This window comes from Oryzias latipes, chromosome 9 (assembly GCF_002234675.1).
Source record: "Oryzias latipes chromosome 9, ASM223467v1".
NCBI lineage: Eukaryota > Metazoa > Chordata > Actinopteri > Beloniformes > Adrianichthyidae > Oryzias > Oryzias latipes.
In genome coordinates this window covers 26,746,145-26,770,614 of record NC_019867.2, presented here as the reverse complement: position 1 = coordinate 26,770,614, position 24,470 = coordinate 26,746,145, and the positions used below count along the sequence as shown (strand labels likewise).

The following is a 24,470-nucleotide window of genomic DNA, read 5'->3' as shown; positions in this document are numbered from 1 at the left end:
ACACGTGGGCAATGTCCGAATTCCCTCCCTACTCCCTAACTACAAAAAAAAACTTAGTGTTGGACTACTGGCCTGGTTTTTTAAAAGCAATTTAGACACCATGCTCACTTCTTTACAAAAAAACCCAACACATTGGTTAACAGCGAATATGACTCCTCAAAGGGAAAACCTAATAAATGTGAACATTTTACAAAGACTATTTATGAATCCACTTTGTTCTGAAAATGAAAACATGGATGTTTTATTTGAAAAATTAAAACAATTAAAAAAATCGTTTAAACACAATGCATTGTGGTCTATACTGACTGTCCACTTACCATCCACTTTATTTGGCACTACACAGTGAGAGAACACAAATCTTTTGAAGAGATAGCCTTGTTACGTGTTTTAATATTTTTTTTTATTTTTTATTATTTTATAACTTGTCCTGTCCAACAGCTAGGCAGACAGATGAGAGCTGAGGGCCTCTTGTGTTGGACATATTTTACTTTAACAAGAGGGGTTATTAATCTTCAGACAAACCAAAGGTATGTCTGAATAAACCCCTTTTGTAATTGAGGCCAAACTTTATTAATTTCAATCATGTTTGAAAATCTTTGGTGTTGGACCGGACGGAAAAGGAAAGAGGGGACGAAGAGAGAGGGACGTTAGAGAGAGGGGGGGGGGGGTAGGAGGGTGATAATAGGAGGGGAAGGGGGGTAAGACCATGAAGCAGCATAAAGCAACAAGTTTACTGGTTGTTAATCATTATGGTAAGGTTCAAATGAAGTACAAAAAGGGCGGGGCCTATCCACACACACACTCAAATGTTATAAACACACCTGCTAGCTGCAAAAATTTCCACCTGTCGACATGTACACAAAACAGATAGTGTTCACACGCATACTTATGCCTTAAAACCAACTAGTGTGAAATATTTCAGTCATTCAATCATGCAAACTGTTAGTGCAAAGGTGAGCTAACACCTGTGCTCAGGTGAGTGTTTATGTTCTTCTAAAATGGATGGTGGAACGTGACAAGAAGGAGGGAGAGTGCCCAGCCATCCCCACCCCAAGACCCCCACCGCAGCAGCAGCGGCAGCCGGATTCCCCCCAACGCCACACGGGAACCGGCAGGGAACAACCGCCGCCCGGGCGACCAAGCCCGCCACCCAGGCCAGGGCCAGCAGGACCGCCGCAAGGCCCCCAGAGCCAGAGAGCAGGGAGGCACGGAGGGAAAGAGAGCGCCGCCCCAGCCCAACCAGGATAGCAGCCCCCCCGCCGCGCCGGGAGCGCCCAACGCAGGGCCCCACCGGAGAAGGACGCCCACAGCCCCAGACGAGCACCCCACCACCACCCAGGAGTTCCGGGCATCCCCCCGCCCCCACCCCAGGTACGAGCCAGGACCCCCCAAGGGAGACCCGCTCCGCACTCCAGGCAGCCATCCGCCCGGCCCACGGTTGGTCCAGGGAGGAGCAAGGCAGGGGCCCGCCGCCCCCGCCCAGGAGGGGGAACCCCTGGGAAAAAAAGAGGGCCCACAAGGGGTGTTGTAAATATGGCCCGACCAGGCTCGGCCACAGTTGGAAATTTGGCGGGGCCCAGCGCTCAGGAGCAGGGACCAGAAACCACCCCCCAGGGACACGAACACCCCCTGTTCAGATGTAATGTGAACCCCCCCGCCGGCACCCCGGGGACACGGCCGCCGTTGCAAAGGGGCCCGTACCCCCCACCAGAGAAGAGGTAGGGGACAGATGGTCCTAGGTCCCACCTTCCTTGCAAAATGTGTGTGCGTGTATGTGTGTTTGAGAGGGTGTATGTGTGCATATGTGTGTGTTTATGTTGGGACGTATATATTGAGGGGGGAGGGGTGTGTGTACTAAGGGCGGTGCAGTTAAAATTGGCGGGTAGGGCACTAAGGGGACATCTCCTGATTACTAACAGTGACGTCCCCTCACCCTCCCCACCAAGGGACCCTAAATGTCTAAGGTGCGGTTAAAATTGGCGGGTAGGGTGCTAGGAGGACATCTGCTGCTTGCTGGCAGTGATGTCCAAGCACCCCCCCTACCAAGGGCCCTACATGTCTAAGGTGCAAATAAAACCGAAAGAGGGGGGGCCCACTCCATACGGCAACCATAGGAGGGGGGCCACTGCCTAGTAACCACCCCCCCAAGGCCCATCGCAGGCTAAGCCCCCCACCCCCTCACCCTAATATGAGGTTATATGAGGAAGGGGGTAAGTTGGGGACAGCTGGTAGACTGTCCCCCGGTGGTCAAACAGCTGTCCCCCCTGGCCCCCCCCCCAGCAAGGGGGCCAGGCCCACCCAGCCCAGGGGCCCCACCCCCGGAGGCGCCGACACCCCAGGCCCAGCACCACCCACCCCACACAGAGAGAGAGGAGCCAGAAAGCGTCACCCCCACCCCCAAACGCCGGCCCTAGAAGAGCTCTGGTCAGGCCTCGACGGGACCGAGGCAGCCAACCGGCCGGGGAAACCGCCGATGGCCTCAGCGGAGACCCCGACCCGTCAACCCCCCCTGCCCCGTACCAATAGTGCCCCCCCCCCCCTCCCCCAGAATGCCCCCCCACAGGACAGGGCCGACAAGACGCATTATTGTTCAGTGGTAATAAAACAGACTTATTCCAATTAATGGAATAGTCTGATATAGAGGAGAATTCATTAATGATTGTTGCCGTTTCATTTACAGAATGTAAATTACTTAAAAACAGTAATATGTCATCTGCATAGAGACTAATTTTATGATGGCTGTGTTTGGTTTTAATTCCTTTAATGCTCTCATTCTGTCTTATTGCTGCAGCTAGAGGCTCAATAAATATAGCAAAAAGAGAAGGAGAGAGTGGGCAACCCTTCTGGTTCCTCTTCCAAGAAAAAACCTGTTGGAAGTCTGTTTATTAGTTCTAACTGATGCATTGGGGTTGTGGTATAATAGTTTGATCCAATTGATGAATGATTCTCCAGACCCAAACTTATGGAGGGCAGCAATAAGGAACTTCCAATTTACTCTATCAAAGGCTTTTTCAGCATCCAGTGAAAGTATAGTCATTTCCTGGTTTTTGATGGTGGCAAAGTCTATTATGTTAACGAGTCTGCGGACATTGTCATCCGAGTGTCTGCCTTTGATGAATCCAGTTTGATCAAAGTCAATTATGTGAGGAGTGATTTTTTCTATTCTCTGTGCTAGTGCTTTGCAGATAATTTTTACATCTGCATTAATTAAAGAAATGGGGCGATAGCTTGAAGGACTAGTGGGGTCTTTGTCTGGTATTAGAAGAAGGATAATGTTGGCGGAGTTCATGTTAGGTGGTAGAGATTGGCTTTCATTGATAAATTTTACCGTTTTATAAAATGTTGGTGCCTGTTGTTCCCAGAATTCCTTATAAAACTCTGCAGGAAAGCCGTCAGGCCCTGGTGCTTTACCATTAGGCATAAGTAACAGAGCTTCATGAAGCTCAGACAACGAGAGCGGATGTCATGGTTTCAGTTTGTTGTGTCTTGTGTTTCGCTTTAGTTCTTGTCCTGTCTTGTTTGGTTCTGTTTCCTGTTTTACTTTGAAAGGTTTCCTGTCTTGTCTTGTTTATTGAGTTTTACTTCCTTTGGTCCCCATCTGCCCTGATCGTGTTCACCTGTGTCTTGTCTGCCCTGTCTGTATATAAGTCTTGTCTCTGCCTTCCTCCTGTGCTGGTCCATTATTCCTGTCTGGTGTTCATGTCATGCCATGTTCCTCGTTCCTTGTTCCTTGTCTCATGCCACGTCACAGGGAGTTTTTGTTTTTTGGTTTTGTCATCCTGCTCGGCAGCGCCTTTTGTTTGTAATTAAACCCCTTGCCCTGGAACTGTGTGCCTCCGCCTCCACATTCTGGGTCCTACCGGCTTTTGAGCCACCCCACCACCGTGACAGCGGAGAGTCTAAATTTGTGATTTGATCTTCGTTTAACCTGGGCAGGTTTACATTGTTGAGAAATGAGTTGATGCTTTGTTCTGATGGATTGATCTGTGGAGTGTATAAGTCTTGATAAAAGTCTTTAAACGCATTATTAATTTTTACCGGGTCATGGGTGACATTCCCTGTTTGGTCCATAATAGAAGTGATTGTTGATTTTTCTTTATTAATTTTAAGCTGATTAGCTAGAAATTTGCCAGATTTATTTGAGTTTTCATATCTTTCCAGTCGAAGCCTTTGTATCTGGAATTGTGTTTGTTTATTGATGATGTCATTTAACTGCAGCTTTAAAATTTTCAGGTCGCCCAGTATGTGTTCCTGTGCAGAAGCAGCATAAGCAGTCTCCAGGGTTTTGATTTTATTTTCTAGTTCTAATAAATCTGCTTTCTCTTTGTGTTTTTTATGCGTTGAATAAGAGATAATTTTCCCTCTCATGACTGCTTTTGCTGTTTCCCAAAGAACACTTGGTGATATTTCAGAAGTATTGTTGAATTCTAAGAAGGTTGCCCACTCTTTTTTAAAGAATTCAATAAATTCCTGGTCTTTTAACAGAGATGTATTAAACCTCCAGATTGAACCCGAGGGTCTGGGTACTTCCCTTGAAATAGTAACAGAAACTGGTGAATGGTCACTGATAATAATTGGATGAATGTTGGAACTTTTAATTTCTTTCAAAAGGGAGTTACTGACTAATAAATAATCTAAACGAGAGTGTGAATGGTGAACTGGAGAAAAATAGGCGAACCCCTTAGCGTTTGGATGACATGAGCGCCAAGCGTCGCAGAGACCCAGATCATTCATGTACTGCTGTAGGATGCATGCAGAGCGCCATGTACGCTGGTTTGCTGCCGTGCTGAGTCTGTCAAGTTCAGGGTCCAAAACAAGGTTGAAGTCTCCTCCTATAATGATTGTGGAGTCAGAGTGAACTGAGAGTGAGGTGAAGAATCTGTGAAAGAAGGAAGAGTCGTCAACATTCGGGCCATAGATACTGGCTATGCAAAAGTCCTTATTCTGTTTTAATATTTTTGTAGTAATACATAATTAGAACACATATGGAATTTTACTATGGAAACAGAAAGCAGTAATGATCATGTTTCATGCTGTTTTGGAAACCGTGTAATGTTTGGGGCTGGCTTAACCACGGCCGAGCAAATAGCGACACACGAATGTGCAGTGATGCATGTATCAGTGGATATTTGATTTGGCTGTTCTGCATGTCACATTTTTTTTATTTCTTTTATTTTATTTATCTTTGATGACCCGTGATCTACCCCCATGTACGTCGATAGGGACCAACACCTGGTGCAGTTCAAACCGAGCATCAGAACAGGAAAGAAAGTTGATAAACTTTACTTTAAACCTTTACTTTAAACTTTTTACTTTAAACCTGACATGGTTGTTGGTGCCAGACAGGCTGGTCTGAGTAACTCAGAAACTGCTGATCTACTGGGATTTTTACCCACAAACATTTCTGAGGTTTACAGAGAATGGGCCGTAAAAACAGAAAATATCAAGTGAGCAGCAGTTCTGTGGGCGGAAATGCCTTGTTGATGCCAGAGGTCAGAGGAGAATGACTTTACAAAATGGCCAACGCACTAAGTAATGCATTACGTAGTGAGTAGTGAAGGAATTTGGACACAACCAGGGAGCTTCAAAGGCTTCCTCTATTGGCTCTGGTCCAAACAGCAGGCACACCTGTTCATCGGGAAAATAATACACAGAAAAAGAGGCACAAAAACAGCAAGGTTTTCCCACTGTGATAGAATTAAGGCACTTTAAACATAGAATAATGATATTAAAAAAAACTGATAAAGCCACAGCCATAACAAACTATCAGTACCACCCCAATTTCCTTAAAAAGAACAATTTTCAACCCCTCTAAGAATGATATAATTTTTTTCATTGTAAAACGGTGCTAGAATGCTTCCCATAATTCCATCAGCCCATTTTTGCCATGCTATAAATGTAATTTGCAAACACAACGATGCGGCTCTCTTTTCAGGCTAGAAGCAGTGAAGCATGACTAAGTTTGTAATTCATAATGAGTTTTCTTCTCAGTTACCAGTAATTTGTTATAGTGCTTCTTGTGACTGGCTAATTATGTTAGGGATGGCTGTGGCGGAGTCAAGAAATGGCTGATCAGCGGGATGGAAATATGAGAAAAATATGAGATCTGCGTTTCAGACGGTGGTTTCACAGGGCACGGAACAACGTGGCGTCTGAGCAACACAAAAGGAAAAAAGAAGAACAAAAAAAAATCCTTTCTTCTACCGGCTGCTTTCCACAACTTCTGTGACTCTGACACAAACTTTTCAACTGCTGTTTAATTGGTTATAAAACAAAAAATATCGGTGCTGCTTTTGTTTTTGTAGCCCCTTCTCTTTGTACTTTGTGAACAAGGCTTTAGTTATGGCCGCCACAAAATAGCAGATTCTCAGATTATATACTTCAATAAAGTTTATTAATTAATGAAGATGAGGAGAAATCATAAGCATGACCAGAGACCGTATGTAATGCATATAATACTTTAAATGTATCCATATAATAGATGTATATAGAAGCTGGATGGATAATCTCTAACGTCACCTGCTGGATTCTAAAAGGTGAAATTGAACAAGGGGAAAGCCTGAAGTGGGATGGACACAGAGTTTGGTCTGGCTTGTGTTTATGCTAATCTTTTAAAAAACATTTAAAGTCCCACTCTGATTATTTTTTTTAATCTAAATTAAAAGCCTTCCCGGTGGTCTTATATTAGGATTTTGCCGTTTTTCAGGCAAAATATATATATATATAACTAAAGTGTTGTTTTTTGGGGACATGGTTTCTGCAGAGCGGCAGAAGTTTTTTAGAAATTCATCTCTGAGTTGTCAGCGGGACTGTTGGAGTAATCTCGTCCCGTTTTCCGTCATCTATCTGTTTACAGGCTTTCCTGTTGGCTTGCAGCTCCTCACAACCCCGACCTAAAAACACTACTTTAATCAGTGTTCATCTTTAAGATGTTCATTTATTAATTTTTTTCCCATGGATCCAGAAATTAATTACAAATCAGTTTACAATTATGTTTTCAAACTTACTTATTTTTCTGTCTCTCTCTGTTTCTTTCATCTAGGTGGAATGGCTAAAAAATGAAGAGTTAGTAAGTTCCATGACTGATGACAATATTGACTCCCGGGCTGACCAAAACCTCATCATCAACGAGGCCCGTCTGTCCGACTCCGGCAACTACACATGTCTGGCCAGCAACATAGTGGCAAAAAGACGCAGCGCCACAGCCACAGTCATCGTCTTTGGTACGCCGCCCTACAGTCACGTACTGCTGCAGCACACTATAAGGAACTGACACAATCTTTCTATGCTACCTCGGATCAATTTGTTTGGATTTCTGATTAAGAAACCCATCAATTTTTTTTAAGAGTAATGCCTTCCATTCATTTGAATGGATGAATATTTAGGTCTATTTAGAAGCTACCATTTAAAATCAATGTGTAATTTATGAAAAGACCCAAGGCACTGTATCTTAATCAAATTCAAAATGAGTGTTGCTTATTAAGTATTTATTATTTCCCTGTGGTCTTGCAGAAAGGGTGCAAATGCTTAAACCAACCTGAACATTTAGCTTCCACGTATAGAAGAGTGATTGTCGTGTTAATGGCGGTTTGCTTTACTCTCCAGAGCTGCATGGCTTTATTAAGTGAAAATGGAGCTGTTTATCTACCAGCCTGCTGCTGCAGTTCTGCATTGTTGCTTCACCATGCATCTGAGCCAACATATGAATCATCCTAGTTAGAGTGCTCAACTACGCCTGAGCTGGGAAGATAGGAAAAATGTTGCTTTGCACTAATACCAGTTCTTTTTCTGCAACTTTGTGTTGCCGTTTCGAATTCTCTTTGCAGTGAATGGCGGCTGGTCTCTCTGGACGGAGTGGTCACCCTGCAATGTGCCCTGTGGCTGGGGTGTCCAGAAGAGATCACGGACCTGCACAAACCCAGCCCCTCTGAATGGTGGGGCCTTCTGTGAGGGGATGTCTGTGCAGAAGATCCCCTGTAATGCCCTTTGTCCAGGTCAGTTCCTCTGTAAAGCTGCTACTAAGAAATGAAGTATTTTCATAATGGACTCCTGTCAATGAAAAACAGAGGATTCTATAAGGTTCTTTGTGATTCTTATTTGAGCCAAGAACACAGTTTATTTGATGCAAACACCACCAACAAAGGCCTGGAATGTCAAATTAAGATCAGAAATGTCTGAATAGAGACCTTAGCATTATATAAATGAAGAAAAGCTGTATTTTATATTCTTACTACACAATTTATAAACTTTTCTCAGACAGACTTGAAGCTTTTCACACCTTAATAGAATAATAGGTTGAGTAATCTAGAATGAAAACCAAGATCTGATCACTATCAAATATTTATTTAGATTTGGCAAACTGAATGCATTCTGTACAGGAGACAGGGCACGGATGAGATTGATTGACATCCCAGTCAATCAGGACAATCAGGATATAGAACACTATGAGTTATAAATCATAATAAAAAAATAAAAACATGCAAATAATGCGCCAAAAAAAAATCAGAGAAACAATGAGGCTAAGAAAGGCGACCCGTTTTATATTGACGGACCAGTGTATTACAAACACTATCCCCTGTCTTTGTCTTTTTAAATGTAATTACCCCTTAAAGTTCTCCATATCATCCTCTTCACATTTTCTCTTCACCAATCAGTCATAAATGTAAATATATATGCAATATAGAACAGAATAGAACAATCTCTGCTTCTGTGCTGGTCCCAAGCCCGGTTAAATTGAGAGGGTTGCGTCAGGAAGGGCATCCGGCGTAAAACATTGCCAAGATAACCAGGCGACTCGCCCTCGAGAGAGAGGTTGTTTCGCTGTGGCGACCCCTGATGGGGAAAAAGCCGAAAGAGAAAGAAGAAGAAGAAGAAGAAGAAGAAGAACAGAATAGAACAAAGTAGAGTAGAGTAGATAGAATGGAATAGAAAAGAACAGTATTGATCCGACTAAGGGGAAATTACCTAAAATTACCAAATATAATCAATACAATAATTATATAATTACAGAACATAAATATCATCTTATTTTTAAAAGTACAAATACGCACCTTATTTTGCCTTTTATTACACAACATTAGATTACATACTCTGCCCTGCACAAGGGACTCAGCATCTGTTTGCACGGCTGCAGAACAGGTTAAAAAAAAAGAAAACATTAAACAATGGATCTTAATGAAACAGTTTATTTCAGTTTATTTCAATTTAGTTAATTTGAAGGTTGAAATAATCAACAGAAAACACGTTTTTGCATATTTTGCACTTTTATGTAAATTTCGGCCACATATTTAACAAAACATTTATGACTCCCCTTTGAAATCTACTAATAAATAACCCTAAATTTTTGCATCATTAGCAAGAAGGATGCTCAGTAGAAAAGAAACAGCATTGACATACACATGCATTCCTGTGCAAATGCTACAACAGAGAAAAAGGAACATACAAAGTGACAAGCATCCGTTTAAAAGGTAAAATGTTTCAGTGGGAAGTGCTAGGTTAAGAGGGAGGATGTCCTTCTTTGTACTAAACACATCCGCAGAAATGAGAGTCATAAATTTGCATCTAGACTTGTGTAGCAGCCCTGTAGTGATGCTTAAACCTGGAGTATTGCTCTATTACAAGCCTGCAGCTGTAGGCTTTGTTTCAAAGAAAACCCAATGTTCACTTGTCCAAATGTGCAAAAACATATTTGATCAGACGTTTGAATCACAGATCTGTGCTGTGGTTCAATGGAAGTGTTCATGATGCTGCTGTAGCTCCATTCTACACAAGAGACTGTGAACAGCCCAAACACAACAACTGTAAACTGAATCTTGGTCATTTGGGTGTTTATGAATATGCTAACATGGCCAACTTGTTGGAATGTCAGATTGGTTTTTTCTTTTTTTATAAGTTATTAACAAGGTTGGGAATTAGTTTAGTCACTGTAACGTTTGGTTTAGTGGCATCAGTCAGTTTTTTTTTTTTTTTTTTGTGTTACACACAAAGATGAGAGTTGCAGGAAGAGGAAAGGGCCCGCTGCCCTTCCCACAAGGTTGGGAGCATGGAATTATCCAACATTTTTTGGTATCTGGAAGCATTCAGAGTTCCTTTCACTGGAACTAAAGTGCCAAGTCTAAGTCCTGAATGCTTGCAGTTCCAGGCTGGAATTCACTGATCTCCTCAGAGCGGCCCATTCTTTCACATGTTGATGTTTGTAAAAACAGTTTGCACGCCTGAGTGTTTGATTTTATACACCTGTGGCCAGAACAAGTGATTAGGACACCTGATTCTGATCATTTGGATGGGTAATACCGTATTTTCCGGACTATAAGTCGCACCGGAGTATAAGTCGCACCAGCCCAAAAATGCATTATAAAGTAGAAAAAAACACAGATAAGTCGCACTGGACTATAAGTCGCATTTTAACTTTCACAACCTTATATGACACAATCAAAGCAGACTGTTTATCTAATAATTTCACAGTAATTCTTTCTCATACTTATTTATTTATTCCTTTCATGAAGCATCATTGGCTAACTAATACTCTGTTTTCATCCTGTATTTGTAGAAACAGTTTTCACTTTTATTGCATTTCTGAATCTATGAAATCATTGGAAAATAGAATATTATTTTGTTAGCCTTCAAGATCTTACTGTAAAAAAAAGTTTGCTGATTCTCTGAGTCACTTAACATACTCTTAACACTTAACATACCTCATACATCAAATTGACCCAGGAACATCATCTCTGTTCCTCACAAATGAACATAACAGGAGGGTTAACAATGTATTTATTTCATTTTATTTCTAATATAAGTCGCTGCGGAGTATAAGTCGCACCCCTTGCCAAACTATGAAAAAAAGGGCGACTTATAGTCCGGAAAATACGGTATAAGGTATTTTTAGTGATGTGCAATCATTTTCTTTATAAATGCTCTAAATCAATTTAAAGAAAATGCTAATTATTTTTCTCACCACATTATTTTTAAGCTGATTATTTTCAGTTCTCCACCACCAGGTGTGCTCTCTGTTACTGCATCCCACTTGTGAACCGAGCTCTCATTTTAAACTCTGCTTTTACATTTGTGCTACTTTTGAAAACTTCATGACTGTAAAGTCTAACTTTGTTTTAGTCTGGTGGCTACACTACAAATGTAACTGCTCATTCTACTATCTATATCAGGGGTCCCCAAATCAAGGCTTTGAGGGCCAATGTCCTACATGTTTTCCACCCAACCTGCCATTGAAGCTCCTTATTGGCTAAACACACCTTATCCAGGTAATCAGAAGCAAATAAGGCAGGGTTTCTGGAAAACCAGCGGGACACCAGCCCCTCGAGGTCTGGATTTGGGGACCCCTGATCTATATTATATGTGCACTCCGTTTCTTTGTCTACTTTTATTCTTTTAGCAATATACTGAACGTTTGTCATCACTGATCCTTTTCTCCGAACTTAGACATTTTTTTTTAAATTATTTTGAATGTTTTCTTCATCCCAATGTTATAGTGCCTCTACAATATCTTAGTAAAACTCTCTGGGGCTGATTTCCGGAGATTTTGGGTGAATAAAAACTCCTGCAATCGTGACAATCTGCCCAATAAGAAGTGACATGTTTCACTAACTGAATCTGTTAAAGAGGCAAAATAGTAGGCAATCTATTAAGCTGGGAGACCATGTATGAACATCCAATTTGGATGTCAAAACTCTTAAAAAATTAGGTGGAGTAGATGCAACCAATGGTTTTTATCTATATTTTGGTAATCTTTAAGGTAAACTGTCAGAACTTTATGCACAAAAGTCTGCAGTCATTTTTTAGGACATGTTGACAAAATGAAATGCAACAAAGTGCAACTTTTCTGGATCTGTAAATATTTTGGAATACCAATGATTAATAAGACATAATTATTAGATATGTCCTTCAGTTCTGCAGTGGTTAGCACTCTCGCCTCACAGTGAGAAGGCTGCTGTTTAAATCCCAGCTGGGACCCTTTTGTGTGGAGTTGGCATGTTCTCTTCATACATGCATGGATTTTCTTCTCCCACAGTACAACAACATGCTTCATAGGTTTAGTGAGGTTTAGTGATTGCTCTAAATTGTCCCTAGGTGTGACTGTGTGGCCCTGTGACAGGCTGGCGACCTGTCCGGGGTACGGACAATACGTACAGGAACAAGCTTGAATTACTCAAGGATTGCATGCAAATGCTGCGTCTATCTGTCTGAAGTTTTGCTAGATTGCAAAAAACAAAACAAAACAATTTGAGTAAGTACCCGCCCAATTAATTGGGGAAACTGCCCAATAGTCTGTCTGTGTAAACAGCACACCTTCTCCTCTCGCCGCTGCTCACACCTTGCCCCTCCCCTCCCTGCTTCATCAAAGAGCGAAGTCATTTAAGAGCCACATTTTGCACCAAAGGCAGGATATTTTGTGTTTATATTTTAATACCTATTACAGTGCTGCTTTTATTTTTTTCACTAGTGATTTTGAAATTTTGTCACTGCCTTTATTTATTTATTTTTTGCATTTGTTTGTGGTGCTGTTGTACTGACGTTTTTGTTACTTTTGAAAACTTTTGCACTTGTTCCTGTTTTCTTTTTGTTATTATTGTATGATGCCATTATTAATATTCATGCCAAAAACACGCTCCATAGGTGAATTGGTTACTCTAAATTATCCCAAGGTCTGAATGTGAGCGTGCGACAGACTGGGGACCTGTCCAGGATGTCCCCTGCCTTCGCCCACGAGTGGCAGGGATAGGCTCCAGCAGCCCAGTGACCACGAAAGGGACAAAACGGGTTCAGAAAATGAATAAATGAATAATATAAATGTTTTATATTTGATGAATGCTCGGTTCAGATTGTTGTAATTAGTTATTTAACATTTTTAATTTATAAAAGGCTCTGTCCTTTGTTTTACACTACTATTGACAAATTTCCAAAATTATTCTATAATTAAACATTTCAAGAAAAAAAATTATCAGTATCAATATCAGTGATACTGGCCCTTCAATTACTTGGTATCAGATCCCAAATTCCCAGTATCACCCTTAATGGATATATTCAATTTAACATCACACTTCAGCAATCAAATGTGCAACAATTGCTGTTGCTGCTGTCAAAATCAGCCTGGGACATTATTAAAACTTTGGAATTTATGTCTGCAGTGAAGACAGGAGTACAGGGAGATGTAGCACAAGGTGACGGTGGAGGTGGCAAAGGCCACACAAAGGGCGTTTGACAAGTTGGACTCGAGGGAGGGAGAAGCAGATCTGCACACACTACAGTTTGAACGACAGATAAACAGAGATGGAAGGATGTGTAGCAGGTTCAGGTGATCAAGGACAGGAATGGAGGTGTGTTGTCAGGTCCCAAAAGTGTTATGAAAAGATGGCAGGAGAACTTTGAAGAACTGATGAATGAAGAAAAGGTGAAGTAGCACAAAGTAAAAGAGGAGACTGTTTTGTATCAGGAAATAGCAAAGATTTGTAAGGATGAAGTGAGGAAGACATTGAAGAGAAGGACGAGACAACACACCTGTGAAAATACTGAAATGTTAAGGAGAGATGATGGTAGACTGGAACTTTTACACAACACTACCTGAAGTGTTGTGTAAAGTTTAAGGCAGGCGTGAACAGAGTACTTTTAAAAAATATAAAAAGGTATTGTTGATTTGTATTAATTGACAATGCTAAGTGAGCAAACAATAGAAAAATCTAAATCAGACTAATGTTTGGTATGGCATAACTTTCAAAATAGACTTTTCATTGATGGTCCACCAAATAAAGTTCCAAACTAGTATAAAAACATAAAAAAACATACTTTAAAATTTTTTTTCCAATGCTATTTCTTTTCATCTCAATAAAAGTATAACTCTTCAGTTTTTAAGGCTTATTTTAATAAAGGCACTAGCTGATATCTTTAAGGGTACTTAAAGGTAACCTTTTTTTTTTTATTAACTCATGGTATTATCTTCTCTGAGTGTATCTAACTCTTCTTCCAAAATCAAAATCAAAATCCCACTTGCAGGGCATTTTGGCAAATTTCAGGTAAAAAAACAAACACACAGCTCTAAGCTTTTTTTTTTAACAAAAATAAAACATTTGGCATTTTCTAAGTCTGGCTCTAATGAGGTTCATGCTGTGAAAAACAAACAAACTTGAAATTAGTGGATGACACTGATGAGTGTGCCACACTTTCCAGCTACCTGCTTTAAGCTGCCAATTAAAGGTGTCAACATTAAATGCAGCCTTCGTGTGGGAAGGCAGGTGGCTTTTGAAGCACGGTTGTCATGTGATGAGCTTTAATGCACAGGATTAGACAGAAGCTTCTGTTAAAGCGCAGATAAACAGAGGTGCCATCAATGTGGCCTAAAGGCCACACAGGATTGGTTAAATTCCATGCTGTGGGGAAAGTATGTTTCTTTTCCTGCTGTCAGGGATCGTCGTTGTCTTTGTGGGTGGAAAGGTTGAGCTGAAGGCTGCGTTAACTCTGAGCTGACATTTCTGTCTTGGCTTGTCACACTAGAGGCAGACTTGTTGAGATGAAGGAGAGAAAAATCGAGATTTGATGAGGTCAAAGGCTGATTGGCACCTAAACAAGAAATAGAACAGATGTGGTCGTTCAGAATAAAGTTTGAAACTTTAAAATGTGTGGGGTGTGTGTGGATCTGTAGTCGCCGGTTCTCTCTTCTCTGTCTTGGGTTTGCAGTAAAGGGGAGACGTTAAGCATTAAAAGGTTTATCTGTGAAGATGGACAGATTAAGTGATGGAATCTCTCTCTCTCTCTCTCTCTCCCTCTCCCTCTCTCTCTCTCTCTCTCTCTCTCTCTCTCCCTCTCTCTGGAGCCACAGGAAAACGAAAGAGGACAGTACAAAATACTCTTCGTCATTTACTGTTTTCAGACTGAATTCTCCATAAGACTCCTCCAGCTCTCATTCCAAAGTGCCGAAGTGTGATCAAATCTGCAAATGTGTTAAATCTTACTTGTTTTTTTCATGAATCAAGTCAAGATTTTGTTTGAATATATGAGAATTTATTAGCATTTATGATAGACTACAGTGGGGCAAAAAAATATTTAGTCAGCCACCAATTGTGCAAGTTCTCCCTCTTAAGAAAGTTAAGAGAGGTCTGTCATTTTCATCATGTGTACCTCAACTATAAGAGACAAAATTAAAAGAAGAGAATTCCAGAAAATCACTTTCTCTGATTTTTAAAGAATTTATTTGCATATTATGGTGAGAAATAAGTATTTGGTCATTAACAAAAGTTTAACTCAGTACTTTGGATATACCCTTTGTTGGCAATGACAGCAGTCAAACATTTTCTGCTAGCCTTCACCAAGTTTTCACAATTTGTTGCTGGTATTTTGGCCCATTCCTCCATGCAGATCCCCTCTAAAGCAGTGAAGTTTTGGGGCTGTTGAAGGGCAAGACAGAATTTTAACTCCCTTCAAAGATATATGGGGTTGAGATCTGGAGACTGGCTAGGCCACTCCAGGACCTAGAAATGCTTCTTTTGAAACCTCTCCTTCGTTACCTAGGCAATGTTTGGGATTATTGTTATGCTGAAAGACCCAGTCACGTTTCATCTTCAATTCCTTTGCTGATGGAATAAGGTTTTCACTCAAAATCTAACAGTAAATGGCCCCATTTATTCTTTCCTTTACATGGATCAGTCGTCCTGGTCCCTTTGAAAAATAGCCCCATAGCATGATGTTTCCACACCCATGCTGTATGGTAGGTAAGCAACTCAGCATTCTTTCTCCTCCAAACACAATAAGTAGAGTTCTTACCAAAAAGCTCTATTTTGGTTTCATGTGACTCCCAATCCTCTTCTGGATCATCCAAATGCTCTCTAGCTAACTTTAGACGGGCTTGCACATGTACTGACTTTAGCAGGGGGACACGTCTGGCACTGCAGGATTTGAGTCCCTGGCGGTGTAGTGTGTTACTGATTACGGATTTATGCTCACCGTTCTTGTGATAATTTTGACCCCACGGGGTGAGATTTAGCAGGAAGTCCCAGATGGAGAGAGATTATCAGTGGACTTGTTTGTCTTCCATTTCCTAATAATTGCTCCCACCGTTGATTTCTTCTCACCAAGCTGCTTACCTATTGCAGATTCAGTCTTCCCAGCCTGGTGCACGCAAACAATTTTGTTTCATCATGTGTACCTCAACTATAAGAGACAAAATTAAAAGAAGAGAATTCCAGAAAATCACTTTCTCTGATTTTTAAAGAATTTATTTGCATATTATGGTGAGAAATAAGTGTTTGGTCATTAACAAAAGTTTAACTCAGTACTTTGGATATACCCGTTGTTGGCAATGACAGCAGTCAAACATTTTCTGCTAGCCTTCACCAAGTTTTCACAATTTGTTGCTGGTATTTTGGCCCATTCCTCCATGCAGATCCCCTCTAAAGCAGTGAAGTTTTGGGGCTGTTGAAGGGCAAGACAGACTCTTTGGGCTAGCATAGTGGAGTTTGGAGTGTGACTGTTTGAGGTTGTGGACAGATGTCTTTTATATAGATAACCAGTTCAAACTGGTGCCATTAATACAGGAAATGAGTGGAGGACAGACGATCCTCTTACAGATCTGAGAGCCAGAAATCTTGTTTGTTTGTAGGTCATCAAATAACTTATTTTCCACCATAATTTGCAAATAAAGATATTTAATATCTACTCTAAAATGATTAATTAATGTATTTTGCGTCTGTGCGTGTGTGTGTTGGGGGGGGGGTTGTTTAAAAACAGTTTTTTTAATAAAAGCAATAACATCAAAAAGCTTTAATGGCCTGGTTCAAATCTGGTTCCTGGTTCAAATCCCTGGTTCAAATCCCAGCTAGGTCTTTTCTTTTTTGTGTGGGAGGTAAACATGTGACCCTGGACTGTGCCTTGGTAGTGAGTACATCTTTTTTAGGTCCTGTGATCAATTTGCTAATTCTTCTGAGTGTCTACGCGTGAAGTAGCTAGGGTGACATCCTCCTATTACTTGCACTGGAGGAAGTGGGAAAAAAAATGCTTGGATGAAGCTTTACTTATATGTTGCCTCCAGATATTCAACACAAACAGTCAAATACATGTCTAATCCACAGTTTCCAAACAAATTACCATGGTTAATATTCATAAAGAGAAAGTATGAAGTAGTTTGAAGCCTAGACTGAAAGAGTGAAAATCGGTCATTACCTATGCCAGGTGAGAATGGTTTCCAAAGTTGGTGGGGGGAGTGGTTAGATGCCTTTTTTCTTATAGTTGCAAAGAATAGGTGGTGAGATGGATGTGTTGGAAAGATCTGAGGGTGTGAGCAGGTGGATTGGCTAATGAGATCAGTTAAGGAAAACAAGACAAGTCTGTGGATGTCCCTGTTTTGGAAAAGCAACATCTTTTATTGGATTCTTTAGAGAACTAAATGCCAGTGGAGCTGTTGGAAGAAGAAGGGATATGACAGCTGGATGGAGTTCTTGTCATGAACCATCCAAATAAATTTTGCACAAATATGCATTTTTAGCCTACAAAATGACAGTAGTTTAGAAAAATAGTAACACTCAAATATTTTCATTCTTCTCGTAACACATTTGTCTGATTCTCATTGGGACTGATGGAGAAGACATCTCCAAAACAACACAGGCTTAGCACGGAGGTATTACATACATTACACACAATAAGTTAGGGATACCATAAAAAACTCAGTGGACGTTTTAAACACAGTATTTCTTTAACTGCACTGAGGAAACTGTTTTGGGGTGACAAACACGCCTCATTTTCTGTTTCCCTACTGATGGTCTGACTGTGTCTTACTTATTAGGGCCAAAACCAAAAAAAAAAATCTAAAAGAAAATCCTTTTCAGTGAGGCATCATTTTCAACATTCTGTGGGTCAAAAAGCTGATTTTGCCAGTAAGTCATTCCAAGTTCATCATTCAAACAGCCATGACCACACAACATTGTTTTATGGACGAGCAGCGCCACCTGGTCATAGTGTGCCTTCGGGTTAGAACTGCAGGAGAACTTGGTTAGTCTCAAAGTGTAATCAGCAGACGTGGATCAGGACACGGACTCTTGGGTCTGTCAGTTTGTGAGAGACCCAGGAGAGGAGCCCCCGCCAGTGACAGACCACTACCAATAACCAGTACCTAAGGACCTGTGCTCTCAGACATGGTTCTGCAAATGCGACACAGCTGCAGGCCCGTTTACCAGATGTGAGGGTACTAGGGTATCCAGACGAACCATTCACAACTGACACCAATGCTTTGACTTGAATGCCAGGTGACCTTTGCAGGTGACTCCACTGACACAAAGACACCACTGTGAACTTTTGCAGTGGAAGCAAGACCATATGACCTGGACAATGCAGCAATGGTCTACGGTCCTGTTCACTGATGTGTTGGGCCATATAGCACAAACATGATGGTCGTCAGCATTGAATGAGAAGGCGTGGTCAACACAGTCCCCAGGGTTTGCTCTGGTTAAAAGTGCAATTTCCCGGTCAGTCATCACCAGTCACAGCATAACTGATTTGTTTATTGCAGGTGGCCCAGTCACTGCATGTTCTCACCTCAGAGAAATCATAGAACCCATCAGAATTGCTACAACAGAACTTTAGGAATTGGGAGGGGAATGACCTCTTACCTGAACCCCATAGAGCATGTCTGGGACCAGCTGAAGCAGACTGGATGATGGTTCCCCTCTCCCTAGTGACATAGCAGAACTGCATTTAGCAACAATACCATGCGGCTTGTGAGGAGCATGAGCCATCGCAGTCAAGCTGCCACTGCAGCAAAAGGTGGATATATCCGCCATTGACATGGTCAATTTTTGGCCTTTGGAGCTAGCTTTATTATTGTCTTAATTTTGGAGTAATAAATCTCAAACCAATCAAAATGGTGTTTATTCTCATTCATTATTAGTAATATCAAATGTAACTTTTTGGTATTTCATTCAAATTCAGACCAAATAGGAAATATTTTAATGTAAATAACACTATCCCTAACTTTGTGCAAGTAGTAATAATGTATACAGTCTATGTTGTCCTAAAGCCTGATAAAGTGTATTTCAACACAACCACAACCAAAAATCTTCTTTGTAGATACCAGTTAGGAAACTAAAATCTAAAATTTTTTTTTTTTCAGATTCATATGCTCACTGCAGATAACATGTATACATTATAAATAATGTATTCAGACATTTGAATGCCTTCCAATGCTTTAGATTTTTTAAATCCAGGCTCTGTCTCTGTTTGTGATCATTCACCTGTGCTGCTTTTCTTCTTGCGGTACAGTTGATGGAGGCTGGGACGAGTGGAGTGAATGGACATTGTGCAATAGTTTGTGTGGAAGGCACCGCACTCGGGAGTGCAGCTCTCCAGCACCCAGACATCGAGGCAAAATGTGTGAAGGGAACAGCGAGGCCACTGAGAACTGCACAGATGGGCTGTGTACCCAGAGTAAGCCCGCCTTTTTTGTTGCTTTGGGTATCCTCTTATCATTTATGATTTTATTCATGATATGAATCCATTTACACCCTCTGTAACATGGTTGTTAAAAAGTATCTATTGGAAACTAAAATACAATTTTATTTTAGTTTTTTTTTTACTATGCATGAACTTTACATTTAAAGAGCCATAAAGAGTGTTTTGCAAGCTACTTCCAAACTAATGGATTACATATTGCTTGCTATTGTTAAAGAGAAACCCCCTAGAATTCATCACTGCATTGTTATAGAAATAAATTCTATAAAATCCTACAGTGTGATTTCCTGGATTCCTTTACATCCTGTCTTCTACAGTTGAAGTGTAAATATGATGAACATTACAGACCTCTCAGCTTCTCACTTGAACAATCTCTGACTGACAAACACGTTAAGCCACACTGTATTTTTACACACTCTTCACCTTTTTGTCTTATCTTGCCTCTTTGTTTTTGCAGATCGAAACCTGCGACATGATGTTAAACCTCAAAGTGAGTCCTTCATTCTGGATTGGTTTTATTTTGCTTGTCCTCTAAATTAAGCTTCTTTTCAATCTCCTATAGGCATTGCCACACAGCCACTACATACATTTTACACATATTGCACGGATGAAAATTGGTCATATGTGAATATATGTGGAAAAAGTGAAAAAAGTTGTGGTCTTTACGTGAAGTTTTTACATATGTATTACAAATTAACCACGTTAAAACCACAGAAGTACAAATAAACCACCCAAAGAACACGTAAATCCATTTTAAAAGCCCAATCTGGACCAAAATTCGAGTTGTATACACGATATAAAAAGTTATACATTGGTGGTACATGCATTGAAGTTTGTGTATGTATCTGACAAAAATCACGCACACTTGCATAATATTTCCATAATAATTGCGGACAAACGATGTGGAATATGCATAAACTGCGTAATTCTCATTTAATGAAAAAGTTTGAACAGCTCAAACCCAAATTCGTGTAAAAACCCGTGACGAATTACGAACGCAGTCACGTAAATCACGCATGTATCACGAAATACTGAAATTTCAAACATGGAAAATGTGCAAAATGTACGGAGTTGCAATGTAACACATCCCTTAGATCAGGGGTGGGCAATTATTTTTTCCACCGGACCATATGAGAAACAGCAAATATTTTAGAGGGCCGGCCAAAAGGCTGAACTCAATTCTGCACAGTATTATTTGTATTTCTTTATAAAAAGCAGTAAATAGCATTGTTTTGACAAGCTGGTGTGAGCAGTCTACGTTATAAATAAGCAATGAAAAAGTTAGATTACCTTACAAAAAAATCCTTTATTCAATCAAATTTCCAAAACCCATGGGAAAACAAAATATGAATTTTGAAAAAATATATATTTATGACTAACATCACTGAAGATTTTCAGTGACATTCACTCCAATTTACATTCTGAGTTTCAAATACTGTTGGCAAAAGGTTTTTAGCATTCTAAGGAAATCAAAATATTGTTCTTGTGCTCCAAACATTAAGCAAGAAACATTATTTTATAAGTCTTTGAACATCACTGAACTGTTATTTTAAGAAACAGACTTCCAAAGAAAGTGTCCCAGTTCACTGCTAGTTGGTGCATTTACATGCCCACATTTGTAGGTTAACCACCCAATTTGGTGTTTTTAAGTTCTTTTTCTTGTTCAGTGAGTGAAATTTAGTCTCTGCTGGGCTTTAACCAGTGCATCACAGTCAGGTTCAATGTTTAACGGGAAGATGCGAAGCAAAGCTGACAGATGATCATCAGTGAGAGAGGTCCTATACATGGATTTTGTCAATTTCATCATTGAGAATGGTTGTTCACATATTTAGGTAAAGCCAAAGAGAACCAACATCTTCTGAGCATGTCTCCTCATGTTTGGAAGGTTCTCCTACTTAAGAAGAGAGTAAGTGCTCTGCCAGCCACTACATTAGACTGCAGGTCAATGAGCTCCAGCTGAACATCACTGGGTGCAATTTCCACACTGCAGGCAAACAGAGATGATATCAAGTGCATTTCACCCTCGGTTGTTCTGAGATCTTTAAATCGCATGGATGATTACCTGCAGAGGTGATCAGCTGACCGTGTTACTTCTTTCAGGGTTTACAGGAGTGTTATTGTTGCTCTCCAGTTGGCTTAAAAGAAACTGCAGCTTTCTCAAGAATGAACGAATTTAATTTTGATGAACAAAAAGGCCCTTGCCTTGCAGTTATGGTCTTTGGTCTCTGCTTTCAGGACCCAAACTCTTTTTAGCACTTTGCCCAGGCTGAGCCATCTGACAGCTGGGGGGTAGCTGATGTCACTATGCTTAGACTCGTGCTCCTCTAAGAGTGTGACAAACTGCCAGTGATTCAATGCCCGTGCCCTGATGATGTTTACTATTTTACTAATATCAATAACATGAGTAATTTTTAGCATTGACTTGCACATCACATGTTGGTTTATATTACAATGCAAAAATACCAACTTCTGATCTGCTTCAAAAGTCCGACATATTTACCTGGAAGATTTGGACCACCGTCCGTTGTGACACCTGCTATTTTGTCCCACTTCAACCCCAGGGAGTCTATACAGCCATTTACCTCCGTAAACAAATCGCTCCCTGTTGTCGTCCCTTTCATCGGCCGCATTGCTGCAAGCTCCTCCGTAATCTTGAAGTCCGTTATCCCGTGGACAAATATGAGTAGCTGGGCTGTGTCGCGGATATCACAGCTCTCGTCTAAAGCCAAGGAGAAGAAGTCAAAACTTGCCACTTTGCGTTGCAGCTGAAGCTGCAAATTTCCCGCAATTTGCTTGGTCTTTCTTGTCACAGTTCGCCTGGACAGCCGGACTTGTTCAAATGCTTCTTTTTTATCAAGCCATATTAGTGCTGCAGAGTACACCAAACACTCACTGACAAATTCCCCCTCCGAGAATGGCTTACTGTTTTTACCGATTTTGTCGGATATCAGAAAACTGGTCTTGGTTGCAGCTCCCTGGATAAAAGAAGCTTGGTAAAAAAGCCTTGCTGCTTTTGCAGCTTAGCTAGCAAGGCTTCCGATGTCCGCCCCCTTTCAGCATTACTCAACGTTTTGTATTTCTCAATGTGTTTCAATCTGTTCCCCGCAAAAGTAAACACACGGCTTTACCTCCGATTTCAGTAAAGTACTTGGGAGTCCAATTTTTGTTGAAATGCCTGCATTCAGCATCTAGCTTTCTTTTTTTAGCAGAACCGTATATTTTGTAGGGCTAAAGTCATCTTGTCACTTGCTTGTAACAAGGCGCTAATCATCTTAATAATATGCGTCATTACGTATACGTGAAAAAAAAAAACAACTTCAAAATAAAAGCACTACAGTTTTAGTCCATGCTTGAGGTGAAATGAGAAAACATGTTTATTTTGTAATTTCCAATTAACCTTACGCATGCCGGTCAGAGTCAACCAAAGGGCCGTATGTGGCCCACGGGCCGGACATTGCCCAGGTCTGCCTTATATAATGCTTAGAACAAAAACCCCATGAATTACCAGTTTACTTGTCCTTAATCTGAGCAACCCAGCAAAAAACATCTAATGCATTCATATCATTAGTCACTCTCTGGCTTTTTAGAACAGCCGTGACATCACAGCTGTGCTTCTGCTATGAGCCAAGAGATAGATTGGTTGTGACAAGTGAACATGTGCTAGGTTGTGCAGGATTAATGGCTTGTAATCATTGCAAATGAGCTAATTTGTCCAATTTACTGCAGTGTCCCACTGGTCCTGTGGCAGCTTTCAATCACTCATTGGTTTTAGCCTAATTTAATGTACGTTGGACTCTACTGCCTCATGTAAGTCGATGCCTTTTCCTGTGTTTGGAGGCTTTACAGGAAGTTTCGATTCTAATAGTTGAAAGCAATCACCCTTGCAGGAAAGCTCTTTTATTCTTATTTCTGATGGCCTTTTCTTGTTAAGTATCACAAATATAGTCACTGGCAACAGATTTGTATAATTTAAGGAAATTAAGATAATGACCTTGAGTGGGTGCAGTTTGAAGGATGGTAGACGTTTTTTCCTGTCTTCCTTTTTATTTAAAGCTGGTGCCTGTTAAGGATATTGTAACTTATTTTTCTGTTTGCCTTTGATCATTAACATAATGATCATGTTTTCACTCTTTTATTTGATCCTTTAGCATTTATTATGTTAAATACAGTAACGTCCAATCTCCTTGAGTATTACTTTTTTGTCAGATTTGAAATATATATAAATAAAATATATTTTTGTACTTTTGTACTAGATTAGAGATAATTGCAAAGAGAAGGAGATGTTGATCTTAAAATTCGTGATGTGTTTTTAAACCTTTTTTTTTTTATTTAACTTTTATTTACCCAGGAATTGTCACATTGAGATTAAGAATCTCTTTTTCGAGGGAGTCCTGGCTAGATTTAAACCTTTAACATACAATTCCAAAATATTTTTACATCCCACTCCGATCATCTTTTCCCAGCGTCTTTTGAATACGTTTTACCTGTTGTGAGCCAAACTCTTAAAAGACCTGCGTCGTTTTCAAGGACTTAGTTTCTGCAGAGCGGCAGGAGTTCATTAGAAATTCACCTCTGAGTTTTGGGCGGGACTATCGATGCGGAAGTCGCCCTCCGCTGATATCCCATCATCCCTTTGTGTACGTACTCTCCTGCCAGCTTACACCCCCTCACAACCCAAACCTAACATTAGCGGTGCAACAAAAATGGTGAGCAAAATCAGAGCGTAGAGTTTTGAGCCAAATACGAGCTCAGACGAGGAAAACAAAGATGTATGTGGATCTGTTTGTCTGCAAGTGGATATATCAGAATGGAGCAAAGCAAAAGGCTTATGGCCCACCCAGTGTATTTTCTACTCACAATCATTTCTAACAGCATCTTTATCGTCTGCTCCTGATTTACAAAAATGTGAATATTAAAAATACTCAGAGATGCAACTTTAAGCTTAATTTTCTCTACAGTAACCCCCCCCCCCATATTTGCATAGTTTGTGCCCCTGATCCATACAGGTGCAAAAGCTACGGTTAAAC

The 24,470-nt window shown here is 40.6% G+C and overlaps 1 protein-coding gene across 1 annotated transcript in view; it reads left to right on the top strand.

Moving 5' to 3' along the window:
* LOC101173475 (netrin receptor UNC5D) overlaps window positions 1–24,470 on the top strand; it is a 199,725-nt gene that overhangs the window by 117,707 nt on the left and 57,548 nt on the right. Inside the window, exons 5-8 of the mRNA XM_020706238.2 lie at window positions 7,043–7,223; window positions 7,827–7,994; window positions 19,255–19,419; window positions 19,901–19,933. Coding sequence (XP_020561897.1) covers window positions 7,043–7,223; window positions 7,827–7,994; window positions 19,255–19,419; window positions 19,901–19,933 — 547 coding nt within the window. The remainder of the gene's footprint in view (window positions 1–7,042; window positions 7,224–7,826; window positions 7,995–19,254; window positions 19,420–19,900; window positions 19,934–24,470) is intronic.